Here is an 18,839-nt window from a genome sequence, read left to right on the forward strand (position 1 = left end):
TATTTGTTAATACCTTAGGAAATGCCAATATCCAGTAGCGATCGCAGCATCAACTTTGTCCTAAAAACGGCAAGAAAGAAGTCCACGCGTCGGAACCAGACTGGTGGAACGGACTGGTGGAACGGACACCTAAGTTTCAAAAGCATGACTCATCCATGAGTAAGCCTCAAACTTAATCCCGAACATAAAAGTTTCTAGAACTCTTTTCAGTTTGGGCCATTTTCCTAATTCTTTAAAAATAAACTTCATTACCTGCCGATCATAGTTTCTCAAGAGTGGCCCACTGAGAAGACTTCAAATGTCCAAAGCATAGATACTCAGAGAGCCAAAGTCAGTGATCTGCCATGTACCTCAGGCCCCGTATTTTCCTCCTGTTACCTCCCAACTCCTGTGAGTTGTGCTAAAAGAATTTTCTCTTTAAAAAAAAAAAAAAAGCACCCGGGTAGCTAAGTGGTTAAGCATCCGATTTAGGCTCAGGTCATGATCTCACGGTTCATGAGTTCTAGCCCCGCATCGGGCTCTGTGCTGACAGCTCAGGGCCTGGAGCCTGTTTCAGATTCTGTGTCTCCCCCTCTCTCTCTGCCCCTCCCCCACTCACTGTCTCTCCCTCTCTCTCTCTCTCTTTCTTTCAAAAATAAACATTTAAAAAAAGAAAGAAAGGAAAAAAACAATTTGAAAACGATTGATTTAACTGATTCTAACTCCCAGAGAGGTTTCTTCTGGGGAACTGTCACGTGTCAACTTGTGTTTCCCACCTCTCTGGGGCTGAGACCAAATAAGTAAGTGTCCGCTGCTTTGGATGGAAATTTGGGTTTGTATTGCTTCCCACCATAGTGGGAGCCTTAATCTCCTGAGCTTCCCCAGACTCCAGCCTTGCCAAATGGGACAGGGAGTTAGGCCTCGGAGGGCCCATCACTGTCCCACACCCCCCCAGGCCACATGAGACACTGGCTTCTCATAGCCCTCAGCCTGGAGCTCTGGGGCCCCTGCCCTCGCTGTGTACTTCAAAGCGTCCCCTTCTAGGCCTGCACTGCCCCCCTTTCCTAGACTAGATTCTGAGTACCGAGGATGCTGGAATTCTCCACCAAATGGCCCCAAACCAACTTCCAAGGTTCATACAGTCCTCTTATCTGCTCGACCTTCCACAGGTGGACACCGTGGGTATACACACCTCAATGTCAGAGAGATAGCCAGGGGTAGCTGTGGGGGAAGGGAGCTCAGAAAGAACTTGGACACGTGGGCCCCGGTGCCCACACCCACGAACCTGAGGTGCCTACAAAGTGCTGGCTGGATCCAGGTGGAGAGAGGAGAGGGCAGCCACGGGCTGCAAGCTGTCCTTTGGACTCTTTTCTTCCTCCAGGGCCTGCAACTGTTAGCAGCAGCCCTTCCCTCAGGCTTCTAGGGGGAAACTAGGGAAGGATTTTGCAAGAGTCATTCGTTTGTCAAATGTTCTCAAGCCATGCAAGTGTCTGTATATTTTCAGACAGGCCAGGACTGGCCCTGTGAAGTTCTGGCTCAGTAATAGTGGGAGCACCTGGGTGGCTCAGTCCGCTAAGCATCCGACTTTGGTTTGGGCCATCATCTCATGGTTCATAGGTTCGAGCCTCATATTGAGCTCCGTGCTGACAGCTCAGAGCCTGGAGCCTGCTTCAGATTCTGTGTCTCCCTCTCTCTCTGCCCCTCCCCTGCTCACACTCTGTCTCTGTCTCTCTCAAGAACAAACAAACATTAAAAAACTAAATAATAATAATAGTGAACCAGAATTACTGCCATTTTTTTACATTACAGTTGCTTCTGTGCAACAGAATGCTGCATTGCAACTATCACACTTCAAAAGAATTGTTTGTTACATGAGTGTGTATAACACGATTTTAAGTGAAAATCAGAGTATGAACCTATAAGAACCTATCCATTTTTTATAAGACAAAGAAATAAAATATAGAAACACACAGAAAAAGAAAATACCAGAAATACACAGGCCTTAATGTTAAAGTGCTTATTGCTGGGTGTAGATAACAGGTGAATTTTTATTTTTCTATTTTCCAGAAAATTTACAGTGACCAAATACTGCTTTTATAAGGAGAAAAAGATCTGTAACGATTATTTTTAATTCCTCTCTGGGCACATACCAGCCTGGCCATTAGGTCTTCAGGGATCTAATGTTTTCTCAGACTTCAGTACAGCTTCACACATGGCACTGGGCATGAAAGGCCTTATCTGATCTTCATAAGATCCCTATTTTAGAAACCTGATACCCAGAGACATTCTGTCACTTGTCCAAGGTCACACAAATAGCATGTTCCTCAAAGTATATTGTGGAAACACTTCGCCTTTGGTTTGCGGTGATATTTAACGGTTCGGCTCAGAGGTCCCAGGCCTGAGGCACTGTGCACAGCTCACGGCCTCTGTGAATGGTGCCCCCTGGTCTCCCATGGAGCTCCAGCTTCAGGGGACTTAGCTGACCCCAAGCAGAACCTGGAGGAAGGGTCAGCAATCCTAAAAGCAAGCTGGGTCCAACATTCCTCCTCCCCTGAACAGACCCTCTGTTGCTCACTGTCCCATACGTGGCCCCCTAGCATTATTTCAGGGGGGACCTTCAGCCAGACCCAAAGGTCGTTCACAGGTGGTGGACCCCTCCAATTAAACCATGGTCCCCTAGAGCATGGGTCACCTCCTGGAGCCCCCAAGGTACAGGCCGCCAGAGTGAGTGTGGGTTGGGAGCCCGTCCTCCCTAACTGTCCTGGCAAATCTGCCCCTTTCCTCCCTCCCTCCCTCTCTAAAAACAAACAACAAACAAATAAGCAAAAACAAGCTCATTGTCTTAACTTTTGTATTGGACAAAGGTACCAGTCTTCAGTGACTCCATATCCCTTCGCGCCCTTGCTTGACCCGGTCACTCCAACACCCCATTTTCATTGCCTTCCTTGCTGACTCTACCATCACTTTTAGGTTTTTAGAACTGCCAGAACAAATTGCCACAGACTGGGTGGCTTAAAAGAAACAGAAATTAATTTCCTCGCAGTTGTGGAGGCTGGAAGTCTGAGATCAAGGCTTCAGCAGGGATGGTTTCTCCTGAGGACTCTCTCCTTGGCTTAGACATGGCCATCTTCTCCCTTGACCTCACGGGGTCTTCCCTCTGTGTGTCAGTGTCCTAATCTCTTTCCATAAGGACAGCGGTCACGGCCTCATTGTTACTTAACTTTGAATTAACTCTTTAAAGGCTTCACCTCCAAATACAGTCATTTTGAGGTTTGGGGGACTAGAATTTCAGCATATAAATTTTGTGAGGACACAGTTGAGCCCACAATACCATCTGTGTTCTAGAAACATCATAGCAGTGTGTCAGTGTCACCATCAAAGGCATTCCCGGGACTCCGAGGGCCCCACATTCACACACTCATGTCTTATAATGGAAATGCCATCATCTGTGTGCCTTCAGACTGGGCCACTGCCCACCGCTCCACTCAGGATTGCCAATTGGCCTACCTCACAGTGCCCGTCACACTGCAAGCAGAAATGGTTCTGTTCTGGAGACAGCCCCTGAAACCCGGCCGCTGCGCCCCCAGGGCTGGCACAGAACGAAGAGTTTCATGGTGAGCCAAATTTGTTTAGTTTGGCCTCTAGCGACAACGATCTAAAACTCTAAGCATGATAATGTTCCTCCCACACACAAATACACCACAAACACACCTGGCTTAGGGTTATGCTGATTATGAGTTAATTAACATAAATCTGAGCGTTAGCTGCAATTCAGTGGGTGCTATAGAAAGCTGGCAAGATCCTATCCCCTCATGCTGCCAAATCCTGAATGCTAGGCGTGCCCATCACCCTGCTCACAATGGCTGCCCACACATGGAATGCGTCCATTCAGGTTTCTTTATGGCCCAAGCTCACCCTCCCAAGGCCCTAACTCCAAAGTGCAGAACCCCACAGATTCCTGACCCTCCCACTTGTGTGCCAGGTGGCCTCATCGTTGTCTAGACTCACAGACCAGACAACCCAACAAGGAAGGAGTCTGTGTTTCCTTTTTCCAGCCAATGCCATGTCTCCCCTGTTCCCTTGCATGTCTCTGAATCTCCTTTTTTTCCAGTCCACTGAGGAGGCTTTTTTCCTCCAACCACCTGAAGACCTTTTTCTCTGCATTGCCTTCCAGGGGGCAACTGAAACACAATGGGTTTGTTACTTCCATGGCATCAGGCAGACATCAAGGCTGTTGAGGAAAGAGCCCAGAAGGAGAGTTCCTGCTTCCAGTTAGGGCCATTGGGCAGGGCTAATGTTTCCCCAAGAACTATCTCTGGACCTTTGATAAATGAAGAGAATAATGAATGAATGAATGAATGATTACCTGCTCAGTCAAGCCCAGATTTGCCCTAATATAGTACGTCAGAGACGATGCCTAGCTTTGAGAATTTTAGAAGCAATAGTTTGCACACCACCCTTGGAAGAAGTCCACTGTGGTTCTGCTGTGTACCTGATTTCCACCAGCTTGGGCTGCCACATTCCCCAGAATCGGCCAGGAGATGAACTCAGTGAATAAACCAGGATGGGATGTTGGCTGTGTCCAGCCAACTTATGGAAAATGCTAAGTGAGAATCACCATCTTGCTTTTAATGTACTCTCTCAAAGAGTAACTGCACAACAGATATGTTGTTTTATTCCATATCTCCCAGTTTGCCACAGTAAAACCACAGTATCAAATGGAAGAACATTTGTATCCTTCACGGTGAAGGGTGTAGACTGAACAATATTATTCAGCCAAAAATTAACAACACAAGACACGACAGGTGTTGGTGAGGATGCAGAGAAAGAGGAACCCTCTTGTACTGTTGGTAGGAATGCACGCTGGTGCAGCTGCTCTTGAGAACAGTATGGAGGTTTCTCAAAAAAAGAAAAAAAACAAAAAAAAAACAAAAAAACCCCTAACCTACAATCCAACAATTGCGTTATTAGATGTTTACCCAAAAGATACAAAAATACAGGTTTGAAGGGGTACCTGCACCCCAATATTTATAGCAGCATTATCAACCAAACTATGAAGAGAGCCCAGAAGTCCATTGATTGATGAATAAAGAAAATGTGGTATATATACAATGAAATATTACTGAGCCATCACAAAGAGTGAAATCTTGCCATTTGCAATGAGGGAGCTAGAGTGTATTATGGTAAGGAAGATAATTCATTCACAGAAAGACAAATACCATGTGATTTCACTCATGTGTGGAATTAAAGAAACAAAACAGATGAACATATGGGAAGGTAGGAAAAAAGAAGAGAGAGGGAAGCAAACCACAAGAGACTCTTAATGATAGAGAATAAACTATCGGTTGACAGAGGTGGGTGGGGGATGGGTTAGATGGGTGATGGGTACTAAGGAGGGCACTTGTTGGGATGAGCACTGGGTGTTGTACGTAAGTGAAGAATCACTGAATTCTACTCCTGAAACCCAATTGCCCTGTACGTCAACTAAAATTTTTTTAAAAAATAACAAACATTAAAGTATTAAAACACACACACGCACGCACACACACACAACACACGCACACACACAGACATACAGTATTATTCAGCCATGAAAACGCTGAATGAAGCTCTGATCCATGCTACGACGTGGACAAACTTTGAAAACATGATATTAAGTGAAAGAAGCCAGTCACCGAGGGGTAAATATTGTATGATTCCATTTATGTCGATTTATCGTATGAGTCCAGAATAGGCAAATCCAGAGAGACAGAAAGTAGATTGTTGGTTGTTGGAGGTTGGAGAGAGGTGGGGACATGAGAAGGGACGGCTAATGGGTCTGGGGTTTCTCTCTGATTTGATAAAAAAATATTCTGGAATTAGATAGATAATGAGTAACTCTGTGCTGCACATCACTAAATTTACACTGTGAAATGGTGAATCTTATGGTATGTGAATTATATCTCAACAAAGCTTTGTCTTAAGCATAAAATTATCTACGAAGATAGATAAATTTTCTTTATCTTTCTTAGATAAAATTATCTAAGAAGAAGTGATGCGAAGGTAGGGGGTGGTTTAGGCATTTATTTGAGATTTAAACTAATAACATTTCAGGCAAATAACAAATAACATTTGTGTAAGAATGAGCTTAAAAAAAAAAACCAACATTATCCTTTCAGAAACGTCTAACTACTTGGTAACTACATGACTTAACCTGGTATTAAAAGTCTACCTGAAAAGAAAGAACAGCAATATTTAGCCACAGAGCGGTTGAGTTTAAAACCTTCTTGAGTCTCCTGGGATACATTTTCCTAAAAGACCTGCTCGTATTATGCACTGACAAAATCATTAGCAGGTGTATAGACCTGTTAACCCATAGGCGGCAGAAACTCAAACCCTTTACTCAGTGTTAAATACCAACATTTCCTCAAGAAAAAGCTTTGGGCCTTTGATGAATGAATGAATGGATCAATCAGTCAATCAGTCAGTCAATCAGTGAGTAAGGGACTCAGGAAATTGCTTCATGCACCAGTTTTTGTAATGAGTCTAGTGATGGCCTTTTTTTTACTAAATTACAAATTACTCCTCATACAGACTATTTCGACACCCTTCTTCCACCTGATGGAGACTTTACCCTTTTCCCCAAAGATGGCGTTTCTCCTGACTTTTTGATCTGCCCAGTGGAGGCAGCCCCAGATGTTCCTTCACCTCATAGGCAAGTTATGCGCATGAGTAAGGACACACCCTTCCATGGAACGTGCTAACTCCTTGGCAAGACTGGGCGGTATGAATGCCAGGTTTGGAGAAATGGAAACCCTCATTTGAACCTTAGCTTCTGAGCTGCCCACATTACATCCCTGTCTTACTCACTTTGACCTGCTCGCCCTGCTCGGAGGCCTCGCTGGAGCCTTTGAGAACCAGACAGCCCATCTGAATCACACACGTGATGTTTTGGCTTTCCCTCCATCGGCTCTCCTTCCCCTTGGCTTTCCCTCCTTGCACGTATACCTGACCCTTCTTTTCGGTGTGTCATTGCACACTTATGTGTCACTTCCACTTGGGTCAGGAGATCAGCAGAGACGGAAGAGAGGCATTGGTTTGTGTCCAGTTGGAAAATCTGAGATGCTTCCCGATGGCAGCTAAAGTGAAGGGGCAAGAGGACCCAGTCAGCGCTTGAAATCAAGGAGACCCATGCACTGTTCAGTGAGTATCAGCCTTTCCTCCACACCCCAAAGCTGGGTCAAATGGGAAAACTTGCAGGGCAAAAGGGTCGTGAAAGAAATCCAACGGAACACTGAAGACGTCAACCTTCCCCTCCATCCGCCCCCAGCCCCAGCCGTCTCGTTGGCAATCCGGGCCTCCATTCACACACCTGTAATAGGATGCTACCCCCACCCGTTTTCACGTCCCTTCAAGAACTGGCTTCATCATCTTCCTCCCGACAGTCATGTCTATAGACTTCTACCGCAAGATCGCTGCCTCCTCTATGCTCTGATAATCCCCGCCTGGGACATCCCATCACAAACACTGAGCCGACAGGCTGTTTCCTGAATCACAAATACCAGCAATCACGGCTTATGACCATCATGTTCCCAAGCCTAATTTTACAAGGTGTATTCAAATGCAACAGGAATCCCCTTTCCTCACACCGTTCCCTCCACCTAGAATGTCTTCCCTGCCCTCTCCACTATTCATACAAGCTCCTATATATATGTTAAGGCCCAGCTGAAATATCTATCCCTATCGTGGATCCCTTTGTGAGTCTGATGAAGCCTATGGACCTGCTCAGAATAATATTTTTAAATGCATAAAATAAACATATGGAGGTTACACGGGAAACCAATTATGCTGAAATACAGCTATCAAAACTTTTGACACTGACTCAGTTTACATTTGTTCCAAACTCACGGAATAAGATCCACTGGTGCACCTAATAACCCCCATAATTTCACAATGGTAAGTGTAAGGGATAGTTTTAAATCCGCTACACGTACACATGTGAAGGAAGGTGACCAAGTTGTCCTGGCTTGTCCCATGCTTTCCCATGTCCTGGGGGCCCCCTCAATCCCTGGAACACTCGGGACAGCTGGTCACCCAACTGCTGCCATTGTTTATTTGCGAATTAAAAGAAGTCTCCAATACAGGGGAGCGGCCATGCAGCAGGTGCACGGTGAACACCAGAGCCCTCTTCCACAGCTCAATCTACGTTGGTTGAACGACTTTGGGAAGCTGTCAGTTTGTGCTAAAGCCAAACAGACGCCTATCCAATGACACAGCATTTCTACACCTGAGGATTCACCCAACAGAAATGAGAGCTTATGTTCACCACGAGATGTACATGAGACTTTTCACAGGAACTGCGTTCATTGTAGTCTCAAACAGGGAACACCTCGATGTCCATCAAGAGGTAAATAGATAAATAAATTGTGGTCTGCTTATACAACCATGTATCGTATGGGAATGAGAAGGGAAAAATAACACCTCCAGGCCGCAGAACTGATGAATGTCACAGACACGATGGTGAGTAAAGAAGCCAGCCACAGGGGCGCCTGGGTGGCTCAGTCGGTTGAGCGGCCGACTTCGGCTCAGGTCATGATCTCCGGTCGGTGAGTTCGAGCCTCGCATCGGGCTCTGTGCTGACAGCTCAGGGCCTGGAGCCTGTTTCAGATTCTGTGTCTCCCTCTCTCTGACCCTCCCCCATTCATGCTCTGTCTCCCTCTGTCTCAAAAATAAATAAACATTAAAAAAATTTTTTTTAAAAAGAAGCCAGCCACAGAAGAGCACGTATTGCATGATTTCATTTGTGTAAATTACGGAAGTGGGTGAAACCAACACGGGCAATAGAAATCGGGACCATGGGTGCCCTTTGGGTGGAGGGTAGCTATGAGGGCTTGGAATATCCTGCTAATTACAGAAGGTGGTTCATTTTGTGGAAATTTATTGAATCGTGCCCTTAAAATGTGCACTTTTCTGCATGTAGGTTATACTCTGATAAAAGGTTTTTTTTTTTCTCTTTAAGATTATGGATCCCCCATTCCTGTATCCTGCTAGAGCTCGTCCTTGCAGCTATCGGTTCAAGAAGTGACCTGCATTTTCCAGTTTGGTTGGCTCTGCAGCTCAGAAGCTACTTTTGCCCAACCGAGTGTGACCTGTCTCAACGGTGCTCCTCTCTTTCTCCTTTCTCTATCACAGACCCAGCCCCTGGCATAAGCCTCCTTGGCCTCTGCTAGTTGCCTTCACAACAGTAAACGCTTCATTAGTATTTCTGGCACGCCAATAGTGAACGTGCTAACACACGTCCAGGTGTTAACGAAGCCTTTAGATCTTAGCTTACTGGCCTTTATACTATTTCGTGGGAAAGATTTGTATTGGAGTCTGTGATGCCAACAGTGTGAAGCAATGTTTGATAAGCCTTAATAGTGGTGGACTGGGGGGAGGCATGAGACCTCTTACACAAACATGGAAACAGATTCTCAGTTGAACTTCTGTCTCTGCCAAAGATGTCTGGTAAATACACCATTTATTCTCTGAGATGGAGGGCAGCTTACACGATGGAGAAGGTTAAGCTGTCCCTAACAGATGAAAGTTGAAGTCACTTGAGGCAGAAGATGGCAGGGTGGGGATTCAAACCTGGGCCTCTGGTTCCCACCCCCTCTCTTTGCAGCATCTCCAGCACCTCCCCTGAGAACGAAAGTCAACCCGAGTAACAAAGGGGTCCCTGCCCTAACACAATAGCTAGCCCCTTTCACCTGCTCCAGGTAGGCAGACCTTTCTCCTTTTGGACATTTTCCTGCATGTCAGGAGAGAGGACAAACTGCTCATCAAATCATCGAGTTAATTATTCATCTTAAAAACATCAGAGACAAGTGAGAAAAGTGGTGGGCGGCCAAGTGGGGAATTCCAACATGGCGGCCAAGGTTGGCACTTTCTGCCCCTCTTGGGGTCTCCAGGCTGGAGTCTCTCTCCTTTCCCAGGGCACCCCATTCTGGACCACCTGGAAACACAGCCTTCCCCCCATTACCTGTGCTCTAGAGCTTTGGTGGCTCTCTGTGTTCTCACTTACAAACATCCTATTCCACGAACATTTGGGGACGCAAGATGAGTAACTGCCTTCAGCTTTCCTTGATATGCCATGAGATTCCTCAGCTCCCAACCCTTTTGCACCCCCTGCCCCACACACGTCATCACACCTCCCTGCCCTGAGTCAACTCCACACAACCCGGTGCCCAGCACCTGCTGCCATCTGGGCAGGGAAGGGCAGGGGACGGGACTACAGGGGAAATGACACAAGCATGTGCTTCCTCTGTGGCCTCTGGTTACACTTCTAGACAGTTATATGCCAACAGAATTCCGGCTACTGCCATGATAGCTCTTCACATGCTGCCCTTGATTTTTCAAAAACAAATTCTAAAACTGTTGCATTTAACCCTGTAAAATTTCTTCTTGCTGCCTCTATGTGTGACCTGCTGTGATTTGGAGGGTTCGGCCTGCCTCCTGGCACACGGCCCGCCTTGGCAGCTGTGACCCGTGAGTGACTCTGGCTATACTGTCCTCAACCAAGTCACAGATAGGAAGGGATATGAGGGAATTCCTGTGCTTCTAGATCCTAGGCACTGTGCTATGTGTGGGACAAGTGAAACATGGTCCTTTGACTTCTGGGAGCTCAAATGAGCCCATAAACAGCAAGGGTGCCCTGTATGACTATTCGGCTCTGTGGCGAGAGCTATGGGACCCCCAAGGGAAGACACTTGTCTGTGATTAAGAAAAGAGTGGGGGCGCCTGGCTGGCTCCGTCGGTTGAGCGTCCGACTTCGGCTCAGGTCATGATCTCACGGTCCGTGAGTTCGAGCCCCGCGTCGGGCTCTGTGCTGACAGCTCGGAGCCTGGAGCCTGTTTCAGACTCTGTGTCTCCCTCTCTCTGCCCCTCCCCTGCTCACACTCTGTCTCTGTCTCAAAAGTAAATAAACATTAACAAATAGAAAGAAAAGAAAAAAAAAAAGAAAAGAGTGGGCAAGCTATAGGAGAAGGTGGTCTTTTTTAAGATTTTTAAAAATGTTTTATTTATTTTTGACAGGGAGAGAGCACGAGCGGGGGAGGGGCACAGAGAGAAGGTGGGGACAGCAGACCTGAAGTGGGCTCCATATCAACAACAGCGAGCCCAACGCGGGGCTCGAATTCACAAACCTCAAGATCATGACCTGAGCTGAAGTCAAACACTCAACCAACTGAGCCACCCAGGTGCCCCGGAAGGTGGTACTTAAAATCTTCCCAAAGCAATAATCAGAATTCTAAGAATATAAAAGCTGCACACAGGCATATTTTATGACCCAGCAAGTCTACCCCTCAGAGTTCACACCCGGCACAAAAGCAATCCCATTCCACCAAAAAGCACATGTCAGAATGTTCACAGTAACTCTTGGCGAGAGCCCAAACCAGAAACCACCCAAATGCCCACCGCCAGGGGAACAGAGAAGAAAATTGTGGAGGAGTGTCCCAATGGAACGGGCAACTGACAATGCAGGTGACTCTACAAGACCCAAGCTGAGCAAGGCAGACACAAAAGATTGTTTACATAATTCTCTCTATACCAAGTACAACCATAGGCAGAGCTCATCTAGGACATAAGGAGTCGGCACAGTGGTCAGCATAGGCGGGAGGGCAGGGACCCAACGGGGAGACAAAGAGGCTTCAGGGGTGCAGTCACGTTCGGTTTATTTTTCTGGGTGTAGGTTACACGGGTGTGTTCAGTTTGTAAAAATGCACAATGCTGTGCCCTTAGGATATGTTCAGCTTTCTGTGAATAGTAGACTCCAGGAAAAAAGAAAGAAATTGATGGGGCGCCTGGGCGGCTCAGTCAGTTAAGCATCTGACTTCAGTTCAGATGCTTGTGAGTTCGCGGCTTGTGAGTTCGAGCCCCGCGTCGGGCTCTGTGCTAACAGCTCAGAGCCTGGAGCCTGCTTTGGATTCTGTGTCTCCCTCTCTCCCTTGCCCCTTCCCTGCTGGCACCCTGTCTCTCTCTTTCAAAAATAAATAATAATACTAAAAAAAAAAGGAAGAAAGAAAGAAAGAAATTGAGTGCAGCTAGACAGCTACACAGCTATCTCATCAGTATTATTTTCCGAAACACGTTTCAGTTCTGCCATTAGGCCATGAGCTGTTTTAGCTGGCCTTATCCCTCCTTTGGCACAGCATATAGTCCAAGCACATAACAGACTTCTCTTCAGGAAGCCAAGATATAGTGGGTGATCTTCCTACCCACTAACCCTTCCGGGTACAGTTTGGCATGGCACCTTGTGTCTTAATGCCCGCTCTATCTAGAAATGCCCTCCAAAGGTCAAGATCTAATCGAACTAGGAGCTGAAATCATAATGACCCACTGGTGCATTCTGGACCTCAGCCTTTCTCTGTCGATTTTTTTTTTAATTAGCCACGTAATTTTCTGCTGCTCATACATTCTAGAGAAATCCATCAGAGTCCCTTGCATCATGGAGCACCCAACCCTGTGGGATCAGTCTTGTTCTCCCTGTTTAATCAAGGATGCTCCACATTCAATGATACTCCTCATACAACTCTCAATGCCAGAAGACACAATTCCCTCGAACCTGGCCTCTCGGCTCACGTAGAGACTAATGGTCTCTCACTAATTCCTCGGCTGCTTGTTTGTACATCCTTGTAGGCGGGGAGCCGGTGTCAGGCAGGCACTCTCTGAGTCCGGGTAACAGTTTTCTCGACTTGTTTGCAGCTTCCAGAGCCCCTCCCATCTTCTCGAACATTTCCACAGTCTTCGCTGTTCTTCTGTGCCTCTTTGTTTGCTGACGAGAGGAATCTGCAGCCTCATCAGCTCTGCACCAACCTCCCACCACCTCCTGGGCAAAGTCCTCCTCAGGACAAGACTAGAAAGAAGAATGGAGGGGCCTGGAGGTGCTCGCACCCGATGAGGACGGGCAGGGTGGACAGTACACAGAGTTCAGGGCAATGGGCCCGCGATGGGAGGGCAGCACTGCCCGTGGGGCTGGGTGGCCTTGAGCCTATCTGGCCCCATGACTTCACAATGTGAAGGAGCTGAGCTGGAGGATTCGGAGCTCTTTCCAGCTCTAAACACCCCAAACCCTAATTATGACCCTTGTCTCTGGATAGTGAAATATTAACATGGTTTTTTTTGGTGTTTTGTTTTTGTTTTTTTTACTTCTTCCCTTCAGCATTTTGCAAATAGTCTATAGTAAGTTTGCAATACTGAAGTGTGTGTGTGTTCACAGGACCAAAAAGTCTCTGATTCTAGAAAGAAAATGGAAAGGTTTTTTTTCTTAAGTTAATGAAATAGAGGCACCTAGGCTCAGTTGGTTAAGCGTCTGACTTCGGCTGAGGTCATGATCTCGCGGTTCATGAGTTCGAACCCATGTCAGGCTCTGAGCGGCTTTGAATTCTGTATCTCCTTCTCTCTCTGCCCCTCCCCTGCTCGTGCTCTGTCTCTCTGTCTCTCCTCTCTCTCAAAAATAAAATAAAACATTTTTTAAAAAGCCTTAAAAAAGAAGGAAGTGAAATAAAATTTAAAAGTAAAGGCAGAGGAGAAAGAAAGGCCCAACTGGAGGCCCCAAATCCCTGCAGGGGCAGCATTGACCTCGGGGGTTTCCCACCTCCGGGGTGATAGGTCTTTGTAACCTCATGGCGCCATCTGCTGGTCATCCTGGGACAACCGCTTCAGCTTATTCGCAAAAGGGCTTTGAGGTGAATCCAGCCAACATCGCTGGGCATTCGGGATATAGATCACATTCCATTTACAGGCTAATCTCACGCCGTTCTTTCCTCCAGAATTTACTTTTGATCTCGCATGACAGTAATAACTGTAACCGGGACACCAGAGTAAGTCCCTTTTGTACAAGGAATGGTCACCGGATAACTGCGCACGGCCCCTCCTGCCTGGAGTGGCTGGTTCTTCAGATCCTCTCCCCTCTGCTCTTGAGAAAACTCACTCCCAGCCGTCTTTGAACAGTGTCGGTTTCATCTCCATGTGTCTCTGTCCTGTGGGTTTCCATAGATCTTGACTTTTTGGCCTTGGATTAATTCGGCGGCTCAGGCATTCCTACACGGACCAAAAACCTAAAATGCTGGCCAGGCCTCTCGCGGGTCCCTCTAGAACCCTGCTTTTCTACCTCCGCAAAGGGAGTGGGGTACCTCACTCCCTGGCAGTCTCCGCTGGGAGGGGACCTGTGGCCTGGCTGATCTCTTACCCTCTTCCCAACCAGACCCTGGCCACAGTGGCTGCCCAGCAAAAGCCCCCTTGCTATCTGAGGCTGGGCTTTAGATGTAGGACAGCATGCATATCCGGCAACACCCTCTGTTGTAGATACTGGTGGGAAAGTGCTTTCCTTCTAACACTGCTAATTCCAGTTCTACAAGGCACCTCTCAAAATACCAGCCTTAAAAATAGCCCTAACCAGACTCTGGACAGATGTATCCATTCACCTATCCAGCTGGGGCATTGTGATATAGTAATGGTCCCAGTTCTTGGCACAGAGCTTCTAAAACCTGTGAATTTCCTGAGTGAGGCGGGGAGGGGGCGGGGGGGGGGGGCTAGAAGTATCTTTGGTTATAATATTTGGCTTGTGTCCCCGTTACTGGCACAGAGGGGTTTGGAGAGCTTCCGGGTTGGTGAACTCATCAACATTCAGGGATATAGTGCCCCCACACTCCGTGGGGACTCCATGGGGACAACTGGAACCCTCCAGACCTTGCCCTACGAACTTCATCTGGCTGTTCATTTGTTTCCTTTATAACGTCCTTTGTGATAAACTGGTAACGGCTAAGTAAATAAGTAAATACATACAGACATACATAAAAGAAAAGAAAGTAAAATCAAAAGTAACTCTCAAGTCTTCCTGAACTTTGTCAAGATCTTCACATGGTGTTTATTAGTAGAGAGTGATGAGAAGGTCTATCCTCAAGGCAGAGGAGGGGCTGGGAACCCCTGATTGGTCCTGCCCAGGAGGGGAGGGCTGCCATATTTGGAGAGCAGCGGGGATGCCGCCTCCCCCTGCAGTTCCTACATAGGCAGGACCGTGCCCTGGAGGACACTGCTGCTGAGGCTCCAGAGACGCACTTCCATAGAGATCCCAAGGTAGGTGGGGAGCCAGAGTTCGCGCTGGGTTCCATTTCTGTGGTCAGGGTTGCTCATTTCTAATCAGACTGCAAACCGTGCCGGGATTTCTTTTCTCCCACCCCCTGGCGTGGGTCCCCAGTCAGGGGACACATAGGAATGTTGGAGCATCACTGGTGTTGCGTGTCTGCTTCTGGTGTTGACAATAAAATGCTATTTTACGGTTGGCCGGTTGGGATTTTCTTTGTGCTTTCACACCCTTGTCCATGAACATGAATTTCTTTCTCGAGATCTCTGTGCTTTTGTGTCTTTAGTTTGACACACCTGTAATTTGTGTTATTATTCTTATTTAACATTTCTCCTACCAAGGAGTCTGGGCTGAGGGCACGGGGTGTGATTAATGAATGTTCGCTTCATGCTCGGCTCTCTTTGGAGAAGGCTGGTCTGAGGTCACTGTGATTAGGGAGCAGTGGGGGGTCAGGTGCCAGAAGCCTGGGTGCTCAGGCTGCTGCCGGGCGCACTCATGCCCTCCCTGGGCCAGAGACTAGACCATGCCTGCAGGGAAAGAGAGGTCACCAGGCATCCAGAGGGGACTGCACTGCGCTTGCGTTTTGCCTTTTTTCCTACGTAAGAACCAGCATCACACTGGAGTTGGACATTTTAGCAGAGGTGGACCAGTCACTTTGGGAATATGGCAGGGAGCAGGTGTTAGGGGCTAAGCAAGCTAACTTTTCCACCTCCTTCAGCTCTGGCACGAATGGACTCACGTAAAACTTCATCTAGGACACGGCGTAAGCACGCCTGGCTATGGTCACTGTTCCTGCGTTTCTGATCCACACCGACAAGGGTCCAGGTCCTGGAATGCCCTGAACAGTTGACCTTGGGAAGTAGATTTCCACAATAGCTATTGTAGTTTCAGGAGCCAGACGTGACAAACTACCAGACTCGGGGGCTGAGGGAAGGGGGACTATCCCCTGATGTCATCAGCAGCCCTTCAGATGCCCAGGGACCACCTTGACCCTGGACCCTCGGCTCTCCCCCAGGCCCTCATCTCCTTTGAAATTCCTCACGAGCCCTGCTCTTTGCTCAGCTTGGGGGCCGTCGGTGCTGCCCTCTGTGCCCGGTGAGTCAAAAGCACAAAATCTAAGCACCGTTCCCTTCTGCAGCCCAGAAAGGCCATGATGCATGGAAACTGGGCACATGGGAACAGTGTCAGACAGACCTGGATTCGAATCCACCACCCATTAGTGTGCAGCCTTGGGCCAGTGACTTACCTACTCTGAAACCCAGCACAACTTTCATAAGATGGGAATGATAACGTACCTACCCCACGTGAGAATTAAGCTAGTCAATGCCAATGGCTGCCACTTAGTAAGTGCTCAATAAAAAGCTAGGCGACGGGGAGGGTGGGGTCACGCCGCCCCCAGGGGTGAGACTGGGAGCTTCGTCTATAACACATCTTGACCCCCTGACACAGGAGGCAGGGGTCTCCTGGCCACGCTTCTGTCTCTCTCTCCCCGTCATTACCATAAAGCCCTTTAGGGTCAGCAGCCAGGTGACTTTCTTTGAATGGATAGCAGAAGGCACCAGGGCCAGAGCCAGCTTAGGGCAACAGAGAATAAAAAGGGAAGGTTAAGAATACAGTCTGTGCACGGAAGCCTGTGGTTCCAACTCTTCTGGGTGCTTTCCTCCAGAGATCTCTTGATTTCAAAGACTTGAGAACACCAAAGAAAACCTATACGTATTATGTCATTACTCATTTATTTTCCCATGCATATTCAAAGGCTTTATAATTGCCAGTTGTAGCTTCTTATCTGTATGAGAAAACCAGATCTCTGCCCTAAGTGCATATAATTTCAGGCAAAAGCAAGAAACTGGGGATTGGCTTAGCCAGTACAACCGGAGCATGGGAAAACTATTATGGTTTTGGAAAATGTGAACGGCGTGAGGTTGCATTCCTTGCTTAAAATCTGCACACAGGAGGGGGGCAGGGGAGCCCGGGAACCCCACCGGAGAAAGTAACCGTCCCGGCCTTTGCTATTGCAGATCCTGACACAATGAGGAAGCATCTGGGCGGATGCTGGTTGGCCATTGTCTGCGTCCTGCTGTTCAGCCAGCTCTCGGCAGTCAAGGCAAGAGGCATAAAGCACAGAATCAAGTGGAACCGGAAGACTTTGCCCAGCATCTCCCAGGTCACAGAGGCGCACACGGCTGAGATCCGCCCTGGGGCCTTCATCAGGCAGGGCCGGAAGCTTGATATCGACCTTGGCGCTGAAGGCAACAGGTACTACGAGGCCAACTACTGGCAGTTCCCCGATGGGATCCACTACAATGGCTGCTCTGAGGCCAACGTGACCAAGGAGAAGTTTGTCACCAGTTGCATCAATGCCACCCAGGTGGCCAACCAGGAGGAGCTGTCCCGCGAGAAACAAGATGACAAGCTTTACCAGCGGGTCCTGTGGCGGCTGATCAGGGAGCTCTGCTCTGTCAAGCACTGTGATTTTTGGTTGGAAAGGGGAGCGGGACTTCGGGTCACCCTAGACCAGCCTGTGATGCTCTGCCCGCTGGTTTTCATTTGGTTTATTGTGACATAAGCTTGCAGGCAGGCTGGCAGCCACGGGGATGGGGGGGTGAGCAAGCCGCTGAGTTATCCCAGTTCCTCTCCTCCAGACCCAAACCCCCATGTGTCCCGAAGGTACTGAGGAACCAAGTATTCCCACGGGTACCCGTCTGCTTATGATAAATGTGTGTGTACCAATCCCCTCCAGGCTCTACTGAAGGGCGGCCTTTTAATCACCACATTCTCAGGTCCCAGCGGAGGGTCTGGCACACCATCTTCCGCAGCAAATGCTGGGTGAACAGATAAGAGAACGAGCCAGGGACCCTGCCACGCGCGTCACACTATTTCCGGACCCCTCTTAGAGGTAGGTGCTATTCCCACTGTACAGATGAGGAAACGGAGGCTCCAACAGGTGAAGTGGCTGGAGAGTAGCAGAGCCAAAATTCAATCCTGGCTTGTCTCACCCCAGATTTTCCCCTCTGTGCAATCCCAGAGCTGTCTTGTGATCCCTGTCTTACTGCTCGCAAGACCCAAACCCAAACACAGATTTCTGGCGAAACCGCAGAAACCCCACTTTGGGAAATACGAAACGGTCTGAACTGATGGCCATGTATCTTAATACCTGGTTACATGGAGGTTTTATTTAATTCTTCTCATCAAACTAAGATACAAGAAAGGGATTAAGCGGACACAGAAGTAAAGCTAGACAAAGGCCCAGAAATCACAGCGTAAGGCGATCTTGCCGGTCCGGTTCCCAGAGCAGACCAGATGCACAGCAGGATGTGACCACGGCACGAAGGTTTTTGTTTTGTTTTGTTCTGGTTTCGGTGTTTTTCTTTTTGTTTTTGTTTTTCGCAAGAAGGATAAGTATTTGCTCTTCCTGGCTCTGAACTATTATCTGGATTTGAGAAAGTATTTTTAATGGACATGTTTGCTTTCTAATGTTCGTTCCCCCAGCCCTTTCTGTATCTCTCTGTGTATATGCATATGAGAATCTTTAAATATACTCCCTTTACACGGGTACCGTGCCAATTTCTGGCTGCTTTTTTACTCCCACTTCGGTGAGGGGCCGTCATTTCTGTGAACCACTTAGCTCTATAAAAAAATAATTCCTTGCCAAAAAGGTTCAAGAGAAGCTACGTCTTTAGGGAGACCCAACAAAGAACTCACTCATGCCCTAAGCGAGAGGAGATATGCCACTTATTACCTACTTCTTATTAGTTACATA

At 47.8% G+C, this 18,839-nt stretch overlaps 1 protein-coding gene across 1 annotated transcript; it reads left to right on the plus strand.

Moving 5' to 3' along the window:
• The first annotated feature begins 14,921 nt into the window (after positions 1 to 14,921).
• Positions 14,922 to 18,634, plus strand: PRND (prion like protein doppel). Its single transcript, XM_015078187.3, has 2 exons — positions 14,922 to 15,072; positions 17,098 to 18,634. Exon 2 carries the CDS (start codon positions 17,109 to 17,111, stop codon positions 17,643 to 17,645), a length of 537 nt encoding a protein of 178 aa, XP_014933673.1. The 5' UTR covers positions 14,922 to 15,072; positions 17,098 to 17,108; the 3' UTR covers positions 17,646 to 18,634.
• The last annotated feature ends 205 nt before the right edge of the window (positions 18,635 to 18,839 follow it).

The sequence above is a fragment of the Acinonyx jubatus genome, chromosome A3 (assembly GCF_027475565.1).
Source record: "Acinonyx jubatus isolate Ajub_Pintada_27869175 chromosome A3, VMU_Ajub_asm_v1.0, whole genome shotgun sequence".
Taxonomy (NCBI): Eukaryota; Metazoa; Chordata; class Mammalia; order Carnivora; family Felidae; genus Acinonyx; species Acinonyx jubatus.